Source organism: Drosophila nasuta, chromosome 3 (assembly GCF_023558535.2).
Source record: "Drosophila nasuta strain 15112-1781.00 chromosome 3, ASM2355853v1, whole genome shotgun sequence".
Classification (NCBI taxonomy): domain Eukaryota; kingdom Metazoa; phylum Arthropoda; class Insecta; order Diptera; family Drosophilidae; genus Drosophila; species Drosophila nasuta.
The window spans coordinates 30,292,769-30,319,608 of NC_083457.1; the positions used below are offsets into that span (position 1 = coordinate 30,292,769).

General features: G+C 39.3%; 9 protein-coding genes across 12 annotated transcripts; 7 read left to right on the forward strand and 2 right to left on the reverse strand.

Moving 5' to 3' along the window:
- The first annotated feature begins 6 nt into the window (after positions 1–6).
- On the forward strand, positions 7–1,695 carry LOC132792033 (origin recognition complex subunit 4). The gene is made up of 3 exons (XM_060801234.1): positions 7–292; positions 361–770; positions 831–1,695. The coding sequence occupies exons 1-3, from the start codon at positions 101–103 to the stop codon at positions 1,597–1,599; spliced, it is 1,371 nt and encodes a 456-aa protein (XP_060657217.1). The 5' UTR covers positions 7–100; the 3' UTR covers positions 1,600–1,695.
- Positions 1,696–1,763: 68 nt separating this feature from the next.
- LOC132792034 (uncharacterized) lies at positions 1,764–2,675 on the forward strand. The gene is made up of 2 exons (XM_060801235.1): positions 1,764–2,045; positions 2,103–2,675. The coding sequence occupies exons 1-2, from the start codon at positions 1,854–1,856 to the stop codon at positions 2,550–2,552; spliced, it is 642 nt and encodes a 213-aa protein (XP_060657218.1). The 5' UTR covers positions 1,764–1,853; the 3' UTR covers positions 2,553–2,675.
- A 1,178-nt stretch (positions 2,676–3,853) lies between these two features.
- On the forward strand, positions 3,854–11,796 carry LOC132790916 (rhythmically expressed gene 5 protein). The gene is given in 5 exon segments (XM_060799674.1): positions 3,854–4,483; positions 10,303–10,489; positions 10,788–11,161; positions 11,163–11,306; positions 11,309–11,796. Coding segments are annotated over 5 exon segments (978 nt in total). The 5' UTR covers positions 3,854–4,369; the 3' UTR covers positions 11,468–11,796.
- A 1,234-nt stretch (positions 11,797–13,030) lies between these two features.
- LOC132790758 (NF-kappa-B essential modulator) lies at positions 13,031–15,465 on the forward strand. Of its 3 annotated transcripts, none has more exons than XM_060799444.1 (7): positions 13,031–13,171; positions 13,515–13,838; positions 13,908–14,010; positions 14,233–14,540; positions 14,687–14,824; positions 14,884–15,249; positions 15,314–15,465. In XM_060799444.1, exons 2-7 carry the CDS (start codon positions 13,539–13,541, stop codon positions 15,440–15,442), a joined length of 1,344 nt encoding a protein of 447 aa, XP_060655427.1. In that variant the 5' UTR covers positions 13,031–13,171; positions 13,515–13,538; the 3' UTR covers positions 15,443–15,465. The 3 variants fall into 3 exon arrangements, with proteins under 3 accessions (XP_060655427.1, XP_060655428.1, XP_060655429.1); XM_060799445.1 differs by having other exon boundaries at positions 14,884–15,243; XM_060799446.1 differs by lacking the exons at positions 13,031–13,171; positions 13,515–13,838; positions 13,908–14,010 and adding an exon at positions 14,087–14,176.
- Positions 15,456–17,454, reverse strand: LOC132790755 (uncharacterized). Of its 2 annotated transcripts, none has more exons than XM_060799441.1 (5): positions 16,645–17,454; positions 16,425–16,588; positions 16,252–16,361; positions 15,734–16,193; positions 15,456–15,676 (listed from the first exon to the last, which is right to left on the reverse strand). In XM_060799441.1, exons 1-5 carry the CDS (start codon positions 17,340–17,342, stop codon positions 15,588–15,590), a joined length of 1,521 nt encoding a protein of 506 aa, XP_060655424.1. In that variant the 5' UTR covers positions 17,343–17,454; the 3' UTR covers positions 15,456–15,587. The 2 variants fall into 2 exon arrangements, with proteins under 2 accessions (XP_060655424.1, XP_060655422.1); XM_060799439.1 differs by having other exon boundaries at positions 15,734–16,202; positions 16,645–17,453.
- A 114-nt stretch (positions 17,455–17,568) lies between these two features.
- On the forward strand, positions 17,569–19,450 carry LOC132790756 (tyrosine--tRNA ligase, mitochondrial). Its single transcript, XM_060799442.1, has 5 exons — positions 17,569–17,966; positions 18,026–18,358; positions 18,414–18,988; positions 19,046–19,234; positions 19,290–19,450. Exons 1-5 carry the CDS (start codon positions 17,830–17,832, stop codon positions 19,448–19,450), a joined length of 1,395 nt encoding a protein of 464 aa, XP_060655425.1. The 5' UTR covers positions 17,569–17,829.
- On the reverse strand, positions 19,449–20,449 carry LOC132790762 (uncharacterized). Its single transcript, XM_060799449.1, has one exon. It carries the CDS (start codon positions 20,343–20,345, stop codon positions 19,548–19,550), a length of 798 nt encoding a protein of 265 aa, XP_060655432.1. The 5' UTR covers positions 20,346–20,449; the 3' UTR covers positions 19,449–19,547.
- A 784-nt stretch (positions 20,450–21,233) lies between these two features.
- On the forward strand, positions 21,234–21,760 carry LOC132790765 (larval cuticle protein 9). Its single transcript, XM_060799453.1, has 2 exons — positions 21,234–21,366; positions 21,440–21,760. Exons 1-2 carry the CDS (start codon positions 21,250–21,252, stop codon positions 21,704–21,706), a joined length of 384 nt encoding a protein of 127 aa, XP_060655436.1. The 5' UTR covers positions 21,234–21,249; the 3' UTR covers positions 21,707–21,760.
- Positions 21,761–21,848: 88 nt separating this feature from the next.
- LOC132790752 (histone-lysine N-methyltransferase eggless) lies at positions 21,849–26,800 on the forward strand. Its single transcript, XM_060799435.1, has 8 exons — positions 21,849–23,328; positions 23,397–23,514; positions 23,574–23,863; positions 23,922–24,174; positions 24,265–24,773; positions 24,836–25,576; positions 25,636–26,346; positions 26,412–26,800. Exons 1-8 carry the CDS (start codon positions 22,153–22,155, stop codon positions 26,616–26,618), a joined length of 4,005 nt encoding a protein of 1,334 aa, XP_060655418.1. The 5' UTR covers positions 21,849–22,152; the 3' UTR covers positions 26,619–26,800.
- The last annotated feature ends 40 nt before the right edge of the window (positions 26,801–26,840 follow it).

A 26,840-nucleotide genomic window follows, 5' to 3' on the forward strand; every position in this document is an offset into this window, starting at 1 on the left:
ATGTTACATCTCTAGCACAGCTGATATTTTGGCGGCAATTTTTAATAACAACAAGCTGTAAACAGAAGCATAAACCCAGTGAAAATAATAATTCAAAACTATGCCCGAGGCTGGACAGGAGGTAATTAAAGCACGTCGTTTCCTAAAGGATCGACTGCAACGCGACTACACTACTCTACGAGGCTATGAAGCCGAGCGCTCCAATGTACGCCAACTACTTCAGCGCACAGCAGAAATGGGAGAATCAAATTCCTTGTTATTGATAGGACCGCGAGGAGCTGGTAAAACTACAGTAAGAACGAACATTACATTAAAGTAGATGAACAAACACTAAATATAATATATGATTACTGTTTACAGCTCATTAATTCTGTGCTTACCGATCTGTTAGAAAACAATGCGTTTGTGGACAACACGCTTATTGTGCATCTCGATGGCAATCTTCATACAGACGATCGTATAGCCCTTAAATCCATTACAGTACAGATGCGCTTGGAGAATGCAGCCGATGGCAAAGTATTTGGTTCTTTTGCTGAGAATCTAGCATTTTTGCTGCAGTGCCTAAAGGCGGGCGATAAGAAGTCCAAAAGCGTCGTTTTCGTATTGGAAGAGTTTGATCTATTTTGCGCACATCACAATCAAACCCTACTCTATAATCTCTTTGATGTTTCACAGTCGGCACAAGCACCGATTTGTGTCTTGGGCGTCACTTGCCGCCTGGACGTAATTGAGCTGCTCGAGAAACGCGTCAAATCCAGATTTTCACACAGGTAATGTGGTCGCCTGCTTCCGAATAACCTAATAGTTAAACATAATCTATTTATTTGCAGGCAAGTGTTTCTATTTCCCAGTGCCCATCAATTTGAGGAATACGCAGCGCTCTTTCAGGAGTTAATCAGCATACCAAGCAGCAAGGAGCTGAAGAGCAATGTGGATAGAATTGACAGTCTAGAACTGCTGAAATCGGAGGCATTCACCTTTCAACGCAATCATTTCGATAGCGTGGAGTATACATTTGATAAGAGATTTGTCGACAACTGGAACAAAGACATTTCGAAGCTGATGAAGTCACCAACTGTAGAGAAAACACTCAAAATGCTCTACGATTTTGATGTCAGTCAGGCGTTTCTAAAGATGTTCACCTTCCGCTTGGTGGCAAAGATAAAACGCGAGGCGCCACACATAACAGCTGAACTGGTGGCAGCATTGGCCACTCAATATGAATGCGATGATAAAGTGGATCTACTCTGCGGTCTCTCAGTACTGGAACTGTGTCTCATCATTGCCATCAAACATCATTCGACTATCTACGATCGCGATCCATTCAATTTCGAGATCGTTTTTGGACGCTTTAATAAGTTTGCCAAAGTCTCCAGCACAATGCAGGGAGTTGAACGTGCCATTGTGCTGAAAGCCTTCGAGCATTTGCGCATCGTGGAGCTCATCATGCCGTTATCAAACAGTGGACTGGGCAAGGTTCAAAAAGAGTTCGAAATGCACAAATTGGCACTCACATACGGACAGATCCAGCAGGCGGTACAACGTTATCAGGCATTGCCCACAGAAGTCGCACAATGGGCGCAAAGTTCATTGATCTGATCTTTAGCATTCCTTAATATTACACTTTATTTATTTCCCTATTTAAATACACTTGTAAAAAAAAAAATACCTTATCTTAATTATGTATTTAGGCCAATTGTAGTATGTTAACTACCAAATCGATAATGCAAATTCTTAGGGCAGCTGTTGCCCGCATTTGCCAGAGCAGTTGATTTCCCATCAGTGAGTTTTATTTCAATATAAAAACCTTTGATCAACCCAAAGTTTAGCGTAGTTGAACTGTGGCCAGCAGAATGAGATCGATCAATATCCTGGCTATTGCAGTGCTGCTTCTAGTTAGCCTCCTTGGCAACTTAAGCAATGCTGATGAGAGTCCTGGCTTCTTTCTGAAGATCACTAAAAACGTGCCGCGCCTCGGCAAGCGCACCGAAAGTTTCGTCATGAAGAATATAAAGACCATACCTCGCATTGGACGAAGCGATCAAGTCAGTTAAATATCTAATGATTCATCAGCTGGCTATTTTTAAAATTTTCTTCTTTAGTCCACCTCTGTTAACCCACTTTTGGCCTGGCTCTGGAACACGGACTTGGATGTGGAGCAGCCGCAGCTCAGTAAGCGACGTCTGCCTTCGAACGGTGGCAACGCAGCCAATGTCGAACGTGAGTTAAACGTTGTGCAGCCAGTTAATTCGAATACACTGCTGGAGCTCTTGGATCGGAATGCCATACCCACTGAGCATGTCAAGTTTGTGCACTGGAAGGACTTTGATCGTGCCCTGCAAGCGGACAATGACCTATACTCGAAAGTTATTCACCTGGGACGTAATCCAGACCAACGTCTGAAGCAGGATCTCAGCTACAGCAGCTACATTCCCATTTATGGATCCAATGATGAGCAGGGTCAAGATTTTATGCTCTATAAGGATGATAGGGACTTGTATAGTAATGCTGCTCGCTACGATCGCAATTTCTTGCAGTACAATCGTTTGTAAAGGAACACAAGGAACTTGGTATATAATACAATTCCTTTATTAGGCTAATGTTGATGTATATCTGTGCGCAAATGGTTATAATAAAACCACGAATTATTTCGAAATTTCGTGAGTATTTTTAATTTTTTCCTGGTTTCAGTTAATGACGTTGACGTTCTCATCACGAAATCCGGGAAGAAAGAGGCAGTTGTCTGACAGATGGCTGCGCATTAACGTTCCCCTTAACGGTTTGTTTCCTGTAGAATGCGGTTAAATCGGCTTACACATTTGTCTTGTTTTTCGGTATCAGTAGTTCAAGATGTGTCAACAACCTAACGGATGTGCAGTGATCATATATTTTGAATTGACTGTACCTACAAGCCTCCCTCCTTAAAGTCAATGCGATGCAATTAGATTGATCAAATGTAATTCTCGTGAATAAACATCAAACATTAAATTAGAACGCAACGAGTTTATCAATTAAACGTCTTAATTTACGCATTCAATGAAATATTTTGTATGTAATTAGGGAATCCCATCCTTGAATAATTAGCAATCATGTGTGTATTCATAATTAGGCACAACCGGTTCTTGTAATCTTAATATCCCAAAAACCTTTTGGCGACACAAAAATTTGCAACACTTTGAATTTGTTTTTTTGTTCATTCTTTACTCTTCAATCAAATAAATTTTACGATAATCGAAGCCCAAACAAAAGAGGATCTCAACTTGGCGCCAAGACACATATTAATTATCATTTGGTTGTTAAATAAAACACACATACAATATCGTATTTTGTTTTCCCATCAAACAGCAAATTTGCAATAATTGCTTCAATAAATGCACACATAACATATGTACTGTATGTATGTATGTGTGTATGCAATTGATTATAAATTACGTTCTGAAGCTCAACTGCTTTTGGTTGTTAGGCATGAGGCAGACTCAACGACGACGACAGTAAACTTGACTTTGAAATTTTGCAATTTTTATTTGAATTTATTTATTTGTATTTTTCAATTTCTATTTTAACTGCAAGCGTGTAGAACAAGTTTGCTGTGTGCGTGTCACTCAATCAGAGAGCGCGAGAGTTGCGAGAGAGAGAGAGAGAGCCGCAATGAGAGAGCACCTGTTTGCATTGCCATTTGCACTCTCGCAAGCTTAGCTCTCAGTTATGACTAGTGTTGTAAGCGTGCCGATATTTCTGCAAGAAATCTATACGTTCCACCAATAGATTGCGAGTAGTTCGTGCAGAGTCGTGTCACGCGTGCATCACAATTTCAACCGGGCTCAAAGCTTAAATACGTGTGCACCGCTGACTGTTGCTTCATTTGAAGACGAGTCGCAGTCGCAGACGAAGCCGGCAAGTTGTCAATTTGCTGTGTATGTGTTAGTGTATGTGTGCGAGAGGAATTTCAACAGTGGGTGTGAAATGTGAAACGAGCTTTTTGCGTTTTAAGCCGAGACAGACATCAACAAACAAATAAACAAAACTGAAACAACAAAACAAATAAAACGAAATTAGTCAAGCTCGTTGTACACTTTAATTAAATTAAGTGCAAAAGCAAAGAGCATAAGCCAAAGTAAAGCCATTGGACAAAAGAAAGTTTCGCTTTTGGTATTAACATCAAATGGGCCACAAAAGCGCCTTTAATTGAGCCAAATAACAAACATCAACAACAATAAAAAATAAGAAGAAGAAAAAAAGAAAGTCTGACGACGCGCATTACACAAACACGCCAACCTCAACCGACAACAACGGTCTGCAATTGGCCCCCAGGAGACCGGATCCAAAGTAAAAGCCCTATCAAACGCATCCAACCTTTCGACCCAGCAACATGACGCAAGTTGCAAGAGTGATCTTAGCCTGCTGCCTGCTCAGCGCTGTTACCATCCAAATGAGCTCAGCCTCGGCAATACCGATTTGGGAGTTTTTGTCGCGTAACGAAAAGGTAAGTCCACTTCACTCAAGATGCCACTAAAATAGCCAGCAAAATAAAAAAATAAAAAAAAGTGAATTGAATGAAACCTTCTAATTTGCATCGAACAAAATCATAATGATAATCGCCAAATTACGCATACGCCATGTTCGCTCCAGTTATAACAATGACAATAGCGTGGTGTGGTGTCTCGTGTCCTTGGCATTGGCAATCCGGTAAATCTAGCACAGTTTTTCGCACATTTACAAACATAATTATCAATATTTTGATGTGATTTCATATTCGATGTTATGATAACTTTTCAATGAACATCATAAATAGCAGTGCTTAACAAAGACACACACACACACGCACACATATTGTGATGTACAAATATTAACGGCGCTTTGCTGCTTTTAGCAGCTACATATTTTAATGTTATGTCGTTCGTTTCCACACCAGGCAACAACATATCGAACACACATCGAACACATTGAATAATTTGAATACTCAATACTGAATACTGAACACTGAATACTGAATATGCATGGGCAGCCGACATTAAACTGAGCATCAGAGTGAGCGGTATTTGAGGCTCATTTGCATAACTGTACCGCAGTCACAGTGGCCCCACAGACAAAAAATAAATAAATAGTTAGCTGAATCACAATAAATACAATGCTACTTAAAGACAAAAAAACAAAAAAAAATCCAAACAAAAAAACAATAATGTATTGAAATAAAATTAAATTAAATAAACATTGAAAACAGCTGAAGCTGAAGCTGAGGCTGAAGCAGAAGCTCCACTAGAGTTCAGTTTTGTATTCAGAAATATACATGTTTGAATATCAAATATGTCGCGGTTATCATATTTATACGCTGAAGAAGAATTTCGGCGTTAGTCATCCTTGACATAAATATGAACATCATATGCCGCATAGCTCTGAACTTGACATTGTCCTCAGTCAGTTTGTGTTATCGTGTTATCAATTGCTTGGCTTCTGCTAATCATTGTTCATGTGGTTCCATTCCTGCAGACGACAATCGACATAATGACGACAACGGCGAGATCATCATTATCAACCGGCTCAGCCGGTCTATATCTCAAGTTTGTCATTCGGTGAAACGCTTAGATTTTTGTTTACCTTCGCGCATGTCTCAAGCGTTTGCATGTTGCAAATATATATATCTAGATATACTCGCTCATAACATATATATATATATATATGGCAGACAAGTATAGCAGTAAGTTTAAACATACTTAATGTATTGCCGGTTTCAACAGACTCGAGACTTTTGTGGAAGACTCCAAGAAACGGAAATTTAGAAAGGCATCGAGTCACTTTGTGCTCAAGTGTTTTTTTTTTTGTGTATGTTTGTCAGTTTGTGCAGCTCGGTAGAAACAACCAAAAGCAAGGCTTGGTGAGAATTGCCTAACATACAAACACACTAAACGAGTATAAATTATATATAAACACATACATATATGTTATATTCACCTGGCTAACAAAAAAGTTACTTAGTGTCTGCCTAGAGAGTGAGATTAATTATAAATTTTATAGGGGACTCGGACACCTTCATTGTATTCCCTGCCAGTAATTACAGCTCTTCTATAAACACAGGTTTCTCCTCTCATTCTTTCGAGTATCTCATTTCCCTATTATGAGAATTTCAAGCTTGTAGCTTGGAGAATTTGAATAGGAAACGAATGTTTCCCATCGCATTTCCCTCACTAGTACTATCTTTTATTGTTTGCAAACAAGTTGAGTTATTTGAATTCGCATGGTGTTTTTATTTATGGCAAAAATGACGGCTAACATTTGCCAGCAAAATGAAAAGTACTTACCACAAAAAACCAACCATAAATCCAAATGAGCTTGCACTAAATCAACGGACCGGGACGACGACAACAAGACAAAACATTAAATTTCGTTTATGATAAACAAAATGTAAAAAACTAAAACGACGTTAAAAACTATTTTCATTTACATTGGCAATTGCTGCCAAAAGGAGGGGAGGGAAGGAGAGATTGTACAAAATAAAATACAAAACAAAAATTCACAAAAAAAAAAGCTTTTCACTTTTTCGCGCAACAAACCGTGACAACGACGGCGCCTGCGTCAAGTCTTTGATTGGGATTGAGATCGGACGTGGATCACACTCCGGTTGTCTATCTGGGCGATCTATGGTTGTGTAGCGGGTGGTGAGGGGTAGCGGAGATGTGGATGGGGGCATGTTACACGCTCATAAACAGTTAATGAACTCTGCGGCTATTATAAATACGATGTAAATATCGTAAGCATGCGAGTTATTAATGACAGCTTAATGCAATTAGTTATAGTGAGCCCCTCTCGACATCGTTTCGCCAAGTCATGCGGCTGTGCTAACTACATCCTATAAAGCATTTGTTTTTCTCTTTTTGTTTTTGGCAGCGCATCTATTTTAGCAACTCGCACGCGAACTGCGCCTTAAATAATTTCAAGCAGCTTTGTTGTCGTTTCGGCCTTTTTATTTTGTTATTATGTATTTCGATTTACTTTTATTTTGATTCTAAGCCCCTCCACACACAAAGTGCTCAGACAATGGAACCCGAGTCTCGTTTTTGTAATGCGAGTACAATCCAACAAAACGAATTCGACATGTTCAATTCTATACACAAAATCGCGTACTTACGTATGTTGTACTATACGTGAATATCCGGTACCCGTATATCAATAGACAAACGAGAAAATAATTTCCAAAAGCTAATTAATTGCGAAATTCTAAAACGCAGATGGCAAAACTAAACAAACAATAGAAGACGGACCATTAGAAATTGCTAATTGAAATCTAAGTTTTTTACTGCGTACAATAAATAGTGATAGAAGCATCTAAAGTGGGATTCTATCTATAGGTTAAAGTTAAACCCACATACAATACATTTGCTAACTATAAACTTGTATATCTTCTCTACTATATAAAATACATAGATAATAGATTTTTAAGAAAGTTGTTGAGTATTAATAGGAGTTAATTTCATTTGTTTATAGGGTGTCTCCCAGTCTCGTAGTCCCAACCTCAGCACACTTACTTGTTTTTTAATTAAATTTTGTTTACCGTTTTCTGTTCGCTTCATCTCACCTCATCTCTAGCGCTTTCGATTTTCGATTGCAAAAACAAGCAATGTTTTTGTTGTCGCTGTTTTTTTTTTTCTTCTCAGTTTTGTTGTAGTTTTTGCCCTTAATGTTTAGGTGCAAACGCGTTTAGCCGGTTTGACCCGAACTTCAATAAATAAATTATGTTCGCATTACTTTTTTACGTAAAAAAAATATGTATTTATATTTGGGGTATAGTATATATAGACTCACAGACCGACTTACTCCCATAAGCAAAAATGCAGCATCGTCATCATCATAATGAACGTAAACGGGATCAACATTTCCAATGGTAATGGCAATCACGCTTTTGTAGTCTGTGTCTGTGTCTCTCCATCTCCATCCGATTTTGTCTGTCTGTCTTTGGGCCACTGGCTGGACGCTAATGTTAACGTTTCTCCACCGGTTGTTTATTAGTTTTGTTGAAATTTTTTACCCTTTTACTTGTTTGGCTATCAGTTTTGTTTTTTTTTTTGTTTTATTATTTCGTTTTTGTCTTCTGTTTCATAATGTAAACTGCGTATATCGACAGGTTATTGAACCAGACACAACACAACATAATAATAATAAAATAAATACAACAAAAAATGATCAAACATTTGGTTAGCATTTTAGTTCCGGGGATACACCAAATTGCGAATATTTATGGCGTTCTGTTGTTGTTTTAAGTGCGAATTAGAAGCACTGTTAATTAAATCCATGTATTCCCCGAATTATGGGGAATCTTCAAGAAGACCGTGGAATTCCCTAACTAAACAGATAAGATCTCCGATACATGATAAACACGGACTATATTTAATGTTGTTCTCATGATCACATCAATACTCACACACAATAATTTCAAGTTCAAATTCTTGTTTTATTATTAGAAATATTATACATGCATAATAAAAACTCCTAGAGGTTATACGTAGGTTCAAGTACGTTTCTACTTCATTTTCAACTATCAACATTTGAAGCTAAGCTGAGTTGAGCTTTTTTTCTCAACATTTCTCAGCTTTCTCATATGCATATGCAATGTATTAATAATTATGCATATCCATTTATAAATTCAATTAACATTTTTCATAATTAATTGGAAATGATGCGCGGGTTTGTTAATCATTTTGCAAGCAGCTTATAAATCATTAGCTGCCAGGCAACGACGATCGGCAAGTGCGATCTCAGGTATTTGCCGGTCATTATAAAGCCAAGATTTGTACTCGTAATTTGTATACTACGTATATATGTAAATTTATAATATATCGGATAATGTGTGTGACTTTGACAACACCCGCCTTCATTTTTATATTTATACATTTTTTTAAATTTATTATTTATTTTCACGTTCTCACACTGTTGCTCACATTCATTTGGAGATTCTCCTTAATTATTTAATTGTGTCAGGGGCTGGAACACTAAAAAAAGAAGGCTGTAAAAATGTTAAATAAATCAGATAAGGGATTATATGGGGATTTGCTGACGTATGTATTTGTGAATTCGTGATCGTATTCAGAAATCATAAAAACCAAAAAACAAAAAGCCTACACGTATCATTTATTTATTTGTGTACTTTATATTGGCTTGGTAAATTGAGTAATTTTTTTACTGCACACACTCGAAACCTAACAAACAACAATAACAACAAATCTGTGTGCATTTGTGTGAGTGTGTGTTTGTATGTGCGAATGTAGAAAAAAGCATATTTGTCTCAAATTGCATTTTACAGTTTGCACACGTCTTGTGGTCAATAAACATACATATTCGCTACAGGTTGTTGCCATTGTTTTTGTTGCTGTTGCTGCTGCTGCTGCTGTAGCTTTTGCTGTGTTGCTGTTGCTGTTGTGGGTTTAACGGTAATTTGTAATTTGAGCCAGCGTTTTGTGCATACATCGGGTATATCATTATGCAAACAGCGTTAAATTGTAAAACTTCGAGACGTAGCCAAGAAGCAATGCAAATCCAAAACCCAAACCCAAAACCAAGTCGCAGTCCAATTCAAATCCAATGCAAATGAATCTTTTGGTTTGACTGGAACCAGCTCAAGGTGCATGAGACCAAACAGAATTGGCTGCCATTCGAGTATGACACAAATTCTAATTCTTTGGCCTTACTTTCTATTTATTTCCAAATTAAGTTTAGCTTGTCGCTAATAAATGAGAAATGCCGGATTTTGTTATTATTTTTTTTCGTATTAATTATCAGTCTAGTGTCTGTTGATTAGCATGTCAAATACTAGATGATGGCAGCGATGTGAGGCTGGGCTTTGCGACTTTGCGTCACCAGTCGCGAAATTCCGATCTTGGGCATGTGTCATCCTCCCCACGTAACATAGAATATTCTGCAATTAAAAGTCTATTCAACGCTTCGATGCGCACAAAGAATAGCAAGCAAACAAATCGTTGATAAAGCAAACTGGGCATGCGCTGCGCTGCTTTGGCTGCTGAACCGTAAACTAGAGCACAGCTGCGGACCCAACCCAGTGATAGACCCACACACACACACACACACACATACACATACGTAAACACATCTTACAGATTTAAATAACATATATGCACACATGTTGGCAGAGGCAGTTATTGCTCAACGCGAGTCGCTTTTGAAATGCATTTCATTTGAGCGCATCACTCACACGCACTGTTGCCCGCTGCCGTTGTTATTCCCGTTGTTGCTATTGCTCAAGCCAGTCTCTCAAGTTATCTCTAATTTCGCCTCTCTTCTTCCCCTCCCTTTCAGATGTCGTACCTCTACTCAACGTTCGCTCAACTGGTTAGCGTGCACTGCAAGTCAAAGGTGGGCGGTGGCCTGCCCGTAAACCAATGCAAGCACAATCTGCTTGGTTATGGCTATGAGAAATTGCAAACATTCTCCGATGCGCAACTCGAGGCACTTGATCCGTATCAGCGCGATGCCAATGAGCTGAGTGAGTATTGCATATTTATGACATCAACATCATCACCCTCTAATTTCCATCCCATCCCCATCCCCATCCCCAACCTCATCTCAGTATGCGAAGCGTGGGAATTCAGTGCCAAGCTTCCGTGAGCGATAACAGCAACTGGCAGAGTGCAGCTATTGCTACCACTGCATTCGATTTTTGGCTTGAAATTCCGCGCTACGTGTTGTCACATGTTAACCCATATGTGGCATATATGTGGCGATAAGAGATAAGAGATAAGAGTACGTGATTTCAATGTGCTTTCAATTGTGTCTTTCCGCAGTCTGGTCATCGATTATGCGGGATCATCCCAGTGCAACGCTGATAACCACACGCAAGCCCCAAACGGTGCCCACACCTCCGGCCTCGTCGCTCATCATACTCACCCATCAGCAGCCACCGCAGCAGAATCAACAACAGCAAAATCCTCTCTTCGATGGCAGCAGCAGCGGCAACATCGAGCACAAGCACAAATACGCCATGGACATGGATATGGCCTATGGCTATGGCGGCGGTGAGCAAAGTCCAGCTGTCCAGCAGTCAAGTGAACTTCCCGTTGCCGCCGCCTTGACAGCTGAGCCACCACAGAGGTATCTGAGCGGTCCGCTGGTGATTCGTCTGCGTCCCGATGGCACACCCGTTGAGGAGGACAAAAAACCGGCCGCTGCCGCGTGACGATGATCTGGAAACTTATCGTTTGGCGCACGGTGGCAACATCGGCAGCAACAGCAACCCACGCCCGAACAGACATCGCAAGATTGCTACCATTAGCGCACTCAAGCAGCAACACTTTGCGGCCATTGCTCTGCAGAGAGAGAGCTGCAACCACCTCATCCTCAGCAAGTGCGACGTCAGTTCCGCCAGACACAGCCACTGCAACAGCAACAGCTACAGCTACAGACGCAATCCCATCCGCAGCCCCTCATCAGCTCTGGCTATTATTATAGCAAGGGGCAGGCGTAAGATGTCAGTCACCACAGGTTGAGGGGGGCGTAACGCCTTCTGAATTGATTTTTATTAGATTATAGTAGTACTATAGTTTTAAGTATAATGATTGAGTGTGTCGGGTGGCTGAAAGATTTGAATGTGATATTGATAATGGTCGTGCATGAGGAATCTTTGTTTAACCGCGTAAATGGTTTCGATGCACTTGAGCTTTAATTGAATTTCGTATTTGTACAATTTATATAACAACGTTTAAGTTTTCTTTAATTTTATTTATTCGTGTGCATTAGTTATAAGCTGACATAGAGATTCTTACAAAATAAAACTTTATATTTGTATTTGCAAAATCAATCTGAATTTTTGTGTTTTTGTTTTTTGATTTTTTTTTTTTTAACAATTTTGTCATATCCAATCAAACCAGTTTGATATGAGTATGATTATGTATTTAATTTGCACACAGTGAAAGCCATACTCTCTGCCTTTGAACAGCTGTTGCTTTTTGTTTTAACCCAAAGCTTGTTTTTTGGGGATTTTCTTTATAATACCATCTTCAACGAAATCTGGATGCTTTGTGAATAAATACCAAAATAGTAATAGAATTTTAAATAGGTTGATGATTCACATTTCTTACAAATTTGCTGAAAATTGTATTCACAATATCTCGAACACTAACCACAAAAATAACGAATTTTAAATAACGCAAAATTAATTCGGCGAATATGTAAATAAGCACTGGACGCATCTGCACCCAGAATGTCAAAAGTTACGGAGATGAATAACTAAGAATGATTGTGTAGATAAATATTAACTCAATTCTTTGCCAAATGAAATGTCCGTTTTACAAAGCTATCACTGTACGTATACGTAATCTGCGAATGTACACAAAAACTGATATCTATATTTATGCAATGAAAGTGCCGATTACAAAGCATTTTTACCAATATTCGAATAAAACGTAACTAAATCCAGTTCCCATTGTGCTGAAATTATCACGCGAACACCTCATTAACCCACATTATAAAAAAGTACACATGCACTTTTAAGAGGACAATGGAGTTATCACATAAAAGGTGAATCCGGTTTTTAGGCAGATATATCATATTTTAATGTCAATTCTGAAAATCCAATATACAAAATTCTTTTTGGAAACTGCAATAACAAATCTTTCCAGTTTTTACCAAGTGCATATCAATCACAATTTAATAGCATGCAAACTGATTATCAGTTAATACTGACAATTTTAGCAGTATCAATTAATTAATATCATTAAATTATTAACAGCTGCATATATAGCCCGTTCAAAACGCAACGGCTAGCCTTTGAAAACAGTGCTGTAAAACGATATTCAATAACAACCGTCGATCGATTACAATTTAAATACACCAGAATAACCATCGATGTATGGTTCCATCAATGTTTTCAATGTATGCTTTTCTCTAAAAAGAAGAATAAATTGTACAAAATACACAATAATGAAGAGAAACAATAATGTTGTTCTCCTTTTTCAAAAATTGATAGCACCGTGCTTTGCTATCGATATTTATCCACTTAATATGGTCACACTCGCACACAGCTGTTTATATAAATGGTCTCACTTTAAAAATAGGTCATAAAATGCACAAAAATATAAATAACTGTTAGACCGCTAAGAAAACTAAAGAGCAAAACTCAATAGACGCGCAAGAATTATCAAACATTAGTGCAGATAAAACTACCGATAAGGTTTGTACATTCATAACACAAGTAATTTAAGTAAAATTTCATATGACGCAGCAGTCGGGGAAGCCTGGAAAAAGAACACATTGCTTGTATGAATCACTAAATAAATCAAAGAGATAAAACACATACATATACGGACCCAAATATTCATGAATATATGTACAGAAACGGTCATTTCGATTTTGAAACACGCGAAGCAATTCAGCAGCACATGTGTGTTCATAGTTGTGTATTTATCGATTAATCACAAGATCCATTGTATATTTTTAAAATTCGGGGAATCCCCTGCTGAATACTTACCATATGTATGTTGAATTAACAACTGATTACGTTTGAATATCTTCAGTAATTGAAAGCAAGTCGAGGTATTATGGCGGAAGAGGATTCGTTCGTTATTTTAGGCAGTTCCCCTCTGCCGTCGCTGTACTCTCATGGAAATTCTCTTCTACACGATGCCCTGGAGTATGATGGAGATGGAAATGGAGAAACCGCAGTGGCTGCGACAGAGAATACAGCTGCTATTGCTGCTCCTGTCAGTTTGAATCAACAAAACGAAATTGCGGAACTAACAAAATTAAATGAAAACAGCCTACCCACAACTTTGCCATCGGAGCAAAATTCATTGGCTGCCAGCTTCCTCTTAGGCGATGTTAATCCTGATGTGCTTAAGGTAAGCTAACTGATGCGTATGCATATATGTTAAGTATTTTATACATTTTAATTTTTTTATCTCTTACAGAACAGCGTATACTCACAATTTCCCAGCCTTTGCTCTATGCAAGCTTGTGCCGAGGATGTTGTAAAACTACAAACAATGATGACCGAATATGTGGCTCTAAAACGTATGTGCGTTTTATTCCTTTTTTGTGCTATACAAAAGCCAAATCTGTTGTGATTTTAACAACTTTACTTTTAATATTTTCATAAGATTGTTTAATTTGCAACAATTTGTGCTTTTGTGTAGCACAGACTTGAATAATACTTTTCATACAATTGAACAGTTGATTTGTAAGACTTAAACGACATACGATAATATCCCATTTCATAAAAATCTTTACATGCAGAAACTTTGGATAAAGTTAATCATACGATGCAGGAATATTATAAAATTACCCAGAAGTGGCGAGAGGAAGCATCTGGAAGGGAAGAGGCATATAAACAAAAGCTACAGGAATGTCAATTGCAGATAGATAAATTAACTGAGGAAAACCGACAACTAAAAAAGGATGTTGAAGGGAATTTGGAGCAAATGCGTCTGGTAGAGAGTATCAGACAAAAGGAACACGATGAACTTCGTCAAAGTGTGTCGGAAAAATCTTCGTTAATAAGCAATATGCGTGTTGAAATTGATAAACTGCAACAACATCAAGTAGTAAGTGATACATTTCAATGAGTATGATTATTCAACTGTGCTTCTTATCACGCTTGAAAATAACAGATAACGAATAACTTTACATTATATGTTGATATTCCTTTGTATTATGTTCGTATAAGCTCAAAGTGCAACTATATTTGCAGCCGTCCTTCGAGTACGTTCCTGAAGCTGTCACTACAGAATCTGAATATATTAAACGCGAGGAACATGAACTTCAAGTTAAGGATCTAAAACGACAAATGTCACAATTATTGGCCGAAAATCTTGAAATCAATGATATGGTATACATCATCGTATACAAAACAATTGAGTTTATCCCACTAATATATTTTCATTATAGAAAAAAACATATATTGATGAGATCAACTGTTTAAAGGTCAACCTGACAAGTGCAGAAGAACTTTTTAATGCAACGCGCGCCGATGTCAATAATTTAAAAGCTAAGGATCTTCAAAAAGATGAAGAAATTGCATATTTGAAGACACAAATCGATATTTATAGAAGAGATTTTGAAATGGAACGCGCTGATCGGGAAAAGAATGCCGGTGAAAAGGAGCAATATTTAGTGGATTTGCGAGCATTGCAAAGACGTAACCAAGAGCTCATCGAGGCTCTGGCTGAATCGCACAAAAATAGTAAATCTAGTTATACGCCGTCAACATCAGCTAGCACGAGCACTGTACGAGATGAGCAGAGACCGGTAAGGGTACGTGATAGCCGTTGTGGCTTGAATATGTAGAGTGATTACAATTTGGAACTTATATTTGCAGGTGTTGGATCCAACAGGCGCAGCTGCAAAGACAGCGGATACAGAATTCCGTTGTCCGATCTGCTCGAAATCATTTAACGCATTAACTGTTCTGCAAAGTCATGTTAATGACTGTCTGGATAAAAATTAATCTTTCTTTTTGTTTGTGTATAACTATTTAATTTAATCAAAAATACTTAGATTTAATGAAACATAAACCACATCATTTGTGTGTTGTCATATATTTACAAATATGCGTATACATATATATACCCTTTTTGGTGGAATGCATTACTTTAAAGCTTGCTTTGAATGGGAGGCATTTCTAGTGACCAAACTCGTCGGACATCCTGGCTCGCAACAAGATTGCTTAACACTTTTACATCTGAAATATATTAGTTAGTGAATTATTAGAAAATTTAACAACGTCTTTTGTACGAACCACTAGTCCTGGCAAATTCCTGAAGAGTTTGCCGGATATCAAAGGTCGGAATCGCAGTATTTATATTTGGATAGACGACATCCTCATGCTTAATATTGGACACACAAACTCCAAGGATGTTACCATTCTGGTCGAACATTGGGCCACCGCTTTGACCAGCCTGCACGCTGCCATCGGACATTATTGCACCGTTATCGCACTTAATAATGCGACCTTGGAATATGGACGGATTAAAATCGTACTTAAAGTTGAAATTCACATAGTACGGAAAGCCAGCGTTGTACACGGTTTGTCCCAAAGTAGCACGATTGCGAGCCAAACGAACACAATGGCGTTCAGGCACATCGTCAGGAGCAGTTAGCAGAGCTAAATCATAGGGTCGATTCTCATCGGGATTGCACCAAATAACATCAGAATGAAATTCTCGATCAATAGCTCGACAAAGCACTTTCGAGTTCGGCTGCAAGCACTAATTAAAAGGTTTGTAAATGAACAAATGCTATTTAGTTAATATTTACCTGTCCAACGACATGTGCACAAGTCAGAATAAAGCGTTTGTTATGTACTTTTATAAAGGTGCCAGTACCTTGTTGACCAGATGATTCAATAACTGCGATGGTGCGTTCCCCTTGAATTCAAAAAATAAAAACTCAATTTATCTTTGCAAGAATGCATTTTAAAAGCGACTTACAAGCAAAATTAGATGGCTCTCGTGGCATATTAAACATAGTGATTGGCGTGCCCAATTGCTCCATAAAATCACGCAACAGATAACCAAAATTGGCAGCCAAAGTCAGATTAACATTCTCTTGCTCCCGTTGGAATGATGTGCATATAATAACACCAACTAAGCGACTGCAATAAACGAGTAATCTTTAGTTATGCAAATAATATATATCACCTGCACTTACAGTTTATTATTAAATACCGCTGAGCCCTCACAGCCCAAGGGCAAGGCGTTGGATAAGCCAAATAGAGAGCTACCCATTACATTGGACACCTTGCCAATGCTAATGGTTTTGTAGAAATTTTCCAAGCCAAAAGGCGAGCACATGACCAGCACATCGTCCAGAGTATGAATTGGCTGCAGGTAGCGCAAATAACTGGCAATGTGCTGCAGGAAACGCTTAAAAGATTCACGCTCTTTTAGAGCTCTCATGGTCAGTACCAGAAAACTAGAGCGCAAGACATCTTGGCTATCCGTGTCGGCGTTCATCAAGATCTTGTGCAGATTTCGAGACACTTCTGCCGCACAAAAGACATACAAAGGCTGCGCCGTATAGCGGGTCAGTATGTGGGTCACTTGACCAGATTGCTGTGCACTTCGATCTGTTAGTGGACGACGCTGACGATCAAAGGTCACCAGATAATTTAATTTACGCAGCAGTTTGCCCTCGTCGCAGGTGTTATCCTGTACATCGACTAGCTTGCATTGTTGCAGGCTATGCAGAATTCGGTCGCCATCGCCATCAGGATGCACAAAAGGCTGCAAGATGCTGCCGGAGCTGATGATGATCTCGTTGTTGATTATAACTGCCGATTGTTTGACCGACTGTTTTGCAGTTTGATTGGTTATATCTAGCAATGCATGACGAATTTTCAGTAACATTATGAATATCACATTTACTATGAGCTGCCATTACAGGCTAAAATTCACTTCAAACACAAAACATTTAACATGAACGAACGTTTCTTTGTTTTGATTAACAAAAAGCGATAAACAGTCAACATAACAACAGTGTTGCATTGAGCGATTAATGAGCAAGTGTTTTAAATATTCTTGTGATATGGTCACTCTAATGCAATTAATAATTTACCGGGAATTAGTAATGTCAACATAATTTAAGAATTACTACTTTAGAATTATAAGAGAATAGCTTTGCTTAACATAAATTTTATTGCAAAATTAATATTCTACATATGCTGTGATGTCATATCATGAAAACCATTTACTTGTACAACCTTGTATTTCAAAGCATGTATGGAACAGCTGACGGTCAGCTGTAGTCGAAAATACCAAAACATTCAACATAACCTCATCTTTGTTTGTTATTCCACGGCGAGCACAAATCCGGATCTGTGATTAGTTTTGCATAATGTTCGCCTTAAGAGTAAAACTATTGCGCCCGCTATTTAGCGGACGCAGTTACTCCAAGCGCACTTTTACCCACAGAAATCTATTGGAGCTGTCTGACCGTGGTTTCTTTCAAAGCATTTTCCCAGACACTGCAGCGTAAGTTCACGCCAAAAATAATTTAACCTAATCTTATATGAAAAACTCATGCAATACAGTCAAAAGATGAAAAATCTATTTAAAACTGCGCCCCAGAGCATATATGCCGGTTTCGATCCAACAGCGGACAGTTTACATGTTGGAAACTTGCTTGTGATTATGGGTTTATTGCACTGCCAGCGCGCCGGGCACAAACCGATAGCTTTGGTTGGTGGAGCCACCGGGCTAATTGGAGATCCAAGTGGACGTAAAACGGAGCGCAACCAGCTGGGCGAATCTGTGATAGAAACAAACCTGCAGGCCATCGAGCAACAGCTGCGAAAGGTGTTCAAAAATCACGAGGACTGTCTCTGGGATACAAAAAAATACAGCTCCAAGCTCGAGCCACTCAGGTCAGTACTTAAGTTTTCTAATTTGATATGGCAATGATTCAATATCTGATTTTAGAATTGTCAACAATGCAGATTGGTATGCTAATCTGAGTCTGATTGACTTTGTGGCGAACATGGGAAGACACTTTCGCATGGGATCGATGCTGTCGCGTTCTTCGGTTCAATCACGTCTGGAATCAGAGGATGGCATGAGCTTTACGGAGTTTACGTATCAGATCTTTCAGGCCTACGATTGGCTGCATTTGTTGCGCAAGCACAACTGCTCATTTCAAATGGGCGGCTCCGATCAAATGGGCAATCTGATGACTGGTCACGAGTTAATAAGTCGCGTTGAACCTAAACGCGAGGTGTTTGGAATGACACTGCCAATAGTTACCAATGAGGAGGGCGATAAGTTTGGCAAATCGGCAGGAAATGCTGTGTGGTTGGATGAAAATAAGACTTCACCATTTGCATTGTATCAATTCTTCATGCGCATGCCAGATTCCGAAGTGGAGAAACTGCTAAAGTTGTTCACCTTTATTCCGCTGCCTGAGGTGGAGCAATTGATGCGAGAACACTCCAAGGAACCGGAGAAACGCAAGGCTCAAACTCTTCTGGCGGAAGATGTCACTTTGCTTGTACATGGCGGTATGGAATGGTTTACAATCTTCATATCATTTATTTGCTTACAATGGTAATCCTTAGAGAACGGCTTAAAGCAAGCGGAACGAGTTACCAACGCTCTGTACAAGGGAAACGTCGATGGCCTCGCCGAGTTGAACGTCATGGAGATTAAGCAAACTTTTCAAGGTGCCACCATGGTAGACATACTTCCTGAGCCAGGCATGTCCATTCTGGATTTGGCCATGAAGGCCAAGTGTTTTCCCACAGAAAGTAAGCTACTCTTTATGAACTTTAAATTAATTTAATCGCCATCAATGAATTTCAGCCGATGCCGTACGTATTATTAACGCTGGAGGCTTTTATGTCAACCAGAAGAGAGTGCAGAACATTGCAGAAGTTATTACGACTGGCGTCCATGTCCTACGTAATGGAGTTTCCCTATTGCGTGTGGGTAAACGCAACTTTTATATTGTTCGCTGGCAATAGTGATAATCCATAACAAATTGTTGTTAAGTTAAATTTATTTACAATCTAAGAGACTATTAAGAAAGTACATTGATGTAGACACTTGTACCTTCTCTATCTATTTTCCTCTGGGTGCTGGATTTTTACGCCAACGCTTGCGCGCGAGCAAATCTTTGGCCTTTTCTTTCTTCAAATCCTTGTCGTAGAATTTGCCACTCTTTGTGAATGTCTTCTGTTCGTTGCGCATCTCCGCGAGTTTGCGATTTTTTTGCTTTATGATGTTTTTCTTGTTTGCGGACTTCTTTTTGCCTGCCTCCGATATCTGAACCTTGATTTTGCGCCCCTGCAATTCGGTGTTGTGCAAGCGGAATCCTTGTTGGAAACTTTTCAGATCCTCCATCTCCACAAAGGCAAATCCGCCCCGTCGCTTTTTGGGTATTCTAATGGATTTTACAGCACCAGCAACCGCAAAGTGCGACTCCAAATCGTCCTTTGTCGTCTCAAAGTTAAGATTTGTAACGTAGAGTACGTGTCTGTTTAATTTCGAGGCACCACGCAGTAGACTATTCAATTGATTAGTGGTTATATGTCCATCAGCATTGGTTTCTTCTTCCTCGTCCGCAGAGCCTTCGCTGCCATCTGCAACCTTTTCCTCCGCTTGTTTGGTGTCATCTACCTCATTGTCGTCATCTGGGTGGTCTTCGTCCTCGGCGTCACTGCTATCAGAATCGCTGGGGTTCTTGGCATCCTTGTCCACATATGTGCCTTCAAAGATCTCTTTACGTTTCTCGTCATCAAAGTTGCCCAGTAGATCGGCAGAATCATCGTTTACTGTTTTCCTCACTCTCTTCGGCTGTATATACAGTTCCACTTCATAGTCACTACCAGAATCGGACCCGCTCCCATCGCCGGCCATGATTTAACCGAAATTAAAACACAAGCAAATAACAAAGTTGACAAGTTGCTGACAGCACGTGTAACAATGAGTGTGACCGCAAACTAAATCAATAATATATACCAAAAGAATATAGCTGTCCAGTGTTGCCAACATCCGAGTTTTCAATAGTGTCTAAATGAAAAAAAATAGTTACAAAAATATGATAAAATTTCCAAAAATAAAATATATTTTTATACATGAAAATAGATTAATTGGAAACACATGTAGATTTTACTAGTAGTAGAATAGATTTGATATCAAATCAACTTCGATCGATTTTCTTTCATTTGAGCTTAAATAAACAATTTATTTAGATGTCTGCACATTGACACTAATTACACTAATTTTAACATATGCATATGTATAAGCAATGGATTTGATGTTTATTTTCGTTTTTAAGAACAGGATATATAGGTTGCAGTTGTTCCAGACATTGCACACTTATAAAAAACCTGTTTCATTATCTGAATCTTATGCTAATTGTCCAAATTAGTTAATTATATGTTCAGAACATATTGGTCATTATTTGATTAATATTAAGTTTATTTTCATGTATAAAATATTTCATATCTTCACTGAATAGAAGAATGATAACTATTTCTTTAAGGCACATGTATCTAACTATATGCAATATTCAAATTGTCTACATTCGGGTTTATACTAAAACTTGTACTTTGATGTTTTATGATATTTAAAACTGCACTGATGAGACCAGCAAAAACTTGATTATCTGCAGATAAGCTAATTTGCAATATAATAAATTATAAACATTTAAGCATGAGCTCGCTCAAATGATTGTAAGGTACTCTCTTGCTTAAATTAAACAAAACTGTTCCAGATCAAGTTTGACGAAATTTCCGTTACTCGTCGGGCCAGTTTGGAAATGTCATCAGATATCAGATTTGTAGCTAGTGACTATAAAAGCATAGCGCACTTGCATATCTCATTAGTTCTGTTTCGTTCTCAGATAACAACCAACTACCTCAACATGAAATTCGTGGTAAGAACAAATTGTGATCAATTATGCAAGTTTAGAATAACTTAAGAAATAAATATGTATTTATATTTTACAGATTGTTCTTGCTTGCCTTTTGGCCGTCGCCTGTGCTGTCGATGAGCGTTCTGCTGTTACCACTGAGGAGCGCGTCCAGGTTAATCCCGATGGCTTCAACTACAATGTTGAGACCTCCAACGGCATTGAACTGAACCAGCAAGGAAAGGTTGATGAGCACACAAACAGTGTCTCCGGCTCTTACAAATACACCGCTCCTGATGGCAGCCTCGTCGTGGTCACCTACACTGCCGATGAGAACGGTTACAAGGCCGACGTTAAGGTTTAAAATGCTTGAAAACAAAAAACAATTATCAATAAATTGCATGGAAAAAAACTAAAATTACTTTCTGAAGGCCATTTTTTCTTCGAAAAAAACATTTCTCTTTTGGTATTCTGTGAGGCTGTCATATTTTTTAAAATGTTGTTAATTTTTTTAATTCGGTCGTTATTTGTTTAGTTGAATTTTTCTTCAATTATAGTCAATAATATATTCTTTAATTAGTGAATTTAACAGGAGATTGAGAAACCGTCTCTCAAATATTTTGAGCATCATGCAACACACCCTGTTTCCTTACGATATTTCAGTGTTAGAAAATATACCATTTTAAACCCAGTGAACAAAGTTTTCCAACACGTTTGCAGTCAATTGCTCTTGTTATTTTTCACGGAATTTTTTAAATTGTTAAATGTTGTGTTGCATCTCAAACGAATCTTAAACATTGCTAAATAAACATGGCCTCGGTGTCAACGGCAGCAATGGATTGTGCGGAGGAGACTGAAGCGACGTCAATTGAGCAAGCAATAACAGACGTATCAGAAAAGTCGCTCGCGGAAGCATCGACCGGCTTTTTGCCACAAACAGACAAAAATACAACCACCGAGCTGAATCTCGATGAGCCAATGGATGCAAATATTGCAGACACCGCCACAGACATTGATGCATCTAAAACCAAAAGCGATCAAGATAATACGGAGTTGAAGGAATCCAACAGGATTGTGGCAAAAGCAGCAGATGGTGAGGAGAAGGATAAGTGCGGCCCTAGTGAGGTGACTTCGCTGACAAGTTCCAAGGAGGACACTGGGTCCTCTATAGAAAAACTTGATGGCAATAAACCAACTGAAACAGATTTGGAAAGCAGTATTGAAGTCATCAGCAGTCCTATTCCCGACGATAATGACGCTTCAAAGGATACTAAGGATTCCAGTTATGATATGGATAATAGCACTACAAAAGAAGAAACCACTGACGAGCCGAAACCAATTGAAGTTGATTTGGACAGTAGCATTGAGATGATTGATAGTCCGGGATCTGTACCAGTCTTAGGTAAAGCAGATACAGAAGAGACTGTTTCAAAAAAAAAGGAACACGTGCTCGATAGTGACAGCAGCATTGAAATCATTAGCAGTCCTGGCAAAGAAGCTGCTTGTGAGTTGATTGACAAAGATTCAATCACAGAAATGAGTGAAATTAAAGAAAAAGATAACAACCAATCAGAAGCGAAACCTGCATTCGATGCCAAAGTGGAGCAGCAGCCGGAAATAGTTGAGTGCGAGGACATTGCCAAGGATATCGATGACGTAAAAGTCAAAGTCGTCGATGATACAAGTGCTCAAGAAAATTTACTAACTGTAGAGCTCGAAAAAACTGAAAAGATGGAAGAGCCTATTAAAGATGATATTAAGACGGAAGATAAAGAAGACAAGCTGACAACAAAAGACATCGACCTTCCGGAGGATAACGAGATCTACTACAAAAAGGATTGCCTCAATTGCAACTGCCAGAAGATGCACAAGCAATATGTCCTAGCCAGCCTGGCAGCACTGAACTACTACAGAGTGCCCAGAAAGGCACACAAACGACAATACATCTGCATGAGTTGCCACGACACGGCAATGGATGTTTACGAGGTGAGTGTTCCTTTGGTTCCTCAGTTCTGCTCTGGAATACAAGCTAATCTTCAACACTATTTTTATAGGACTATGCCGGTCACTTGTTAGCAAAGCAACCCTTGCTGCTGCGTGACTTAAAGCAAGATCATGCCGAGTATGTGGCACTGGACAGCAGTGATGAAGAGGAAAGCGAGGATGTACCGAGTAAGTGTAGAGAATCCTGCATATTTGAGCTTTCTAGATGCTTTAATTCTCGATTGCAGAAAAAGCTGAATTTTCAGCTAACGATTTGCAGTTGATTGAAAATGAGTTGGAGGATGCCATCAAGACGGTTGTGTCTAAGGTGAACTTGGAAGATCAAATGACTTGGTCGAAGACTATACTGCAATCAAAGACCGAGCGTATGGGCCGCGAACTGGAGTTGGCCAACGAAGAACTGAGTAATCTGCAGCATATGGCTGATAAAATGCACTTTGCTCTATACAATCACTGCCAAGTGGTGCACAAACATATGCCGCCACTTGATCTATATCAAAACCTGAGTGATTATGTGGTAAGTGCAATTGCATATTATCTTGTAATATGATTAACTGGTGATTATATTTTCGCAGCAAGTGCCACCAGCTGGAGAGATAGAAAGGCCACCCATTCAAATCAATGAGACCTATTACGCGGTTAAGAATAAGGCCATTGCCAGCTGGGTGTCGGTCAAAGTAATTGAATTTACAGAGAGTACAACAGTTGGTGGCAATTTAGTGAAAAGCTACAAAATCAAATATCTCAATACGCCATATCAAATGGTCAAAACAGTAACAGCCAAGCATTTGGCCTACTTTGAACCGCCTCCAGTGAGATTAACCATTGGTAAAAATAATATTGCTATCACATGGAAAAAAATCCTCTTCTCTACACTATATTATATTCTTATTCTAATTTTGTTCTAATATATTGTAGGCACTCGTGTGATAGCATATTTTAATGGCAACACATTGACTCGTGGCAAGGAGAAAGATGTTGTGCCCAGCGCTTTCTATCCAGGAATTATTGCTGAGCCGTTGAAGCAAGCAAATAGATTCAGATACTTGATCTTCTACGATGATGGCTATACGCAGTATGTGCAGCACAATGATGTGCGTTTGGTGTGCATGGCATCGGAACGGGTGTGGGAGGATGTGCATCCTGGCTCGCGAGATTTCATACAAAAATATGTGGAAAAGTATTCAGTGGATCGACCAATGGTGCAGTGCATGCGTGGCCAGAATATGAACACGGAATCGAATGGCACATGGTTGTATGCTCGCGTCATTGATGTAGATTGCAGTCTGGTGCAGATGCAGTTTGACGATGACAAGAACCACACGGAGTGGATCTATCGTGGATCCTTGCGATTGGGTCCCGTCTTTAAGGAAACACAAAATGCACTGAATAGTGCCAACGCTATGCAACAGCATCGTTTGCCACGCGTAAGCAATACATTTAATATATCATTTGTAACTTACAAAATCTAAATGCAACGCCTTTTTAGCGAACTGAACCATTTATTCGATACACCAAAGAAATGGAGACAAGCACTCGGCAGGTGAATCAGCAAATGCGTGCTATAGCACGAAAAAGCAGCTCTGCTCCACAAAATGTCAACACTTCGTCGACATCGGCGGTGGCAACGGCATCGGCAAACGCAGCATCAAGTAGGAGCACAGTGCGACATTTGAATAACTCCACCATCTATGTCGATGATGAGAATCGACCTAAGGGACATGTTGTGTACTTTACAACAAAACGCAACCTACCACCCAAGGTGTACACTCATCACGAATGCTCACCCTCGTGTAAATTCAATGTTGCATATTGTCTAGATAGCTACAGTCCATTGTCCAAGCCACTGCTATGTGGCTGGGAGCGTTTGAAATTCAAACAGAAGACTAAAACTAACATTGTCTATCGTGGTCCGTGTGGAAAGACTTTACGAAATTTGGCCGAGGTCCACATCTATTTACGAGCTACAGACAATGTGCTAAATGTCGAAAACTTTGACTTTACGCCTGATTTGAGCTGCTTGGCAGAATATTCTATTGACCCGACAATAGTGAAGGAGGCGGATATCTCAAAGGGTCAAGAAAAAATGGCTATTCCATTAGTCAATTATTATGATAACTCGCTGCCTCCGCCATGTACTTACGCCAAACAGCGTATACCTACAGAGGGAGTGCACTTGAATTTGGACGAGGAGTTCCTAGTGGGCTGTGACTGTGAAGATGATTGCTCGGTAAGTAGCTCAACATATCCCCATGTAAACGCCTATTGATTAAGCTTATTCGTTTGCAGGATAAATCAAAGTGTTCTTGCTGGCAGCTGACTGTCGCCGGCGTTAGGTACTGTAATCCCAACAAACCCATCGAGGAGATTGGCTATCAGTACAAGCGCCTGCACGAGCATGTGCCAACGGGAATCTATGAATGCAATTCGCGCTGCAAGTGCCGAAAGAACTGTTTGAATCGTGTGGTGCAGCATTCGCTGGAAATGAAGTTGCAGGTGTTTAAGACATCGAATCGTGGCTGGGGTTTGCGTTGCGTTAATGATATACCGCGAGGTGCTTTCATATGCATCTATGCAGGACACATGCTAACCGAAACGATGGCCAACGAGGGGGGACTAGATGCGGGAGATGAATATTTTGCAGATTTGGACTATATTGAGGTGGCCGAACAATTGAAGGAGGGCTACGAATCTGAAGTGGATCATTCAGCAACGGAGGAGGAGGAAGATACCTATGCACCCGATCCTGAAGACGATGATGAGTTCAAGCCTAATAAGTATTACCAGCCGCGTAAGAAGGATAAATTGCGTGCCTCGCGCAATCAGTCAAATCAAGCTAATGAATTAGATTCGCAAGAGCGGGCTGTAATTAATTTCAATCCTAATGCAGATCTAGATGAGACAGTGCGTGAAAATTCGGTGCGGCGGCTGTTTGGCAAAGACGAAGCGCCCTACATAATGGATGCCAAGACAACCGGTAACTTGGGACGCTACTTTAATGTGAGTGCGAAATGCATAACCAAACCACGACCAAGTATTATTGATCAAAATTCATCTCTTTGCAGCACTCGTGTGCACCCAACTTGTTTGTCCAAAACGTATTCGTGGACACACATGATCTGCGTTTTCCATGGGTTGCATTCTTTTCGGCAAACTATATACGGTCTGGCACTGAACTGACATGGAACTACAACTACGAGGTGGGAGTGGTGCCTGGCAAGGTGTTGTACTGTCAATGTGGCGCCTCGAATTGTCGAATACGTTTACTTTAGATTATGTATTATCTAGCTGTAGCTGTCTGCTGCAATTAATTGGCATGCATCAATAATAATCGAATTCCTAATACACATTTGAATGAAAATAGATTTTTTAATTTTTCATTTGTCTTTGTCTAAAGTTGTCTTTAAAAGATTTCTAAAATACAGCAAGGTTCGACAATTCCCACCTAGTGCCACTTTACATCTCATATATTTATTTTTTCTGTCTATCAGTTA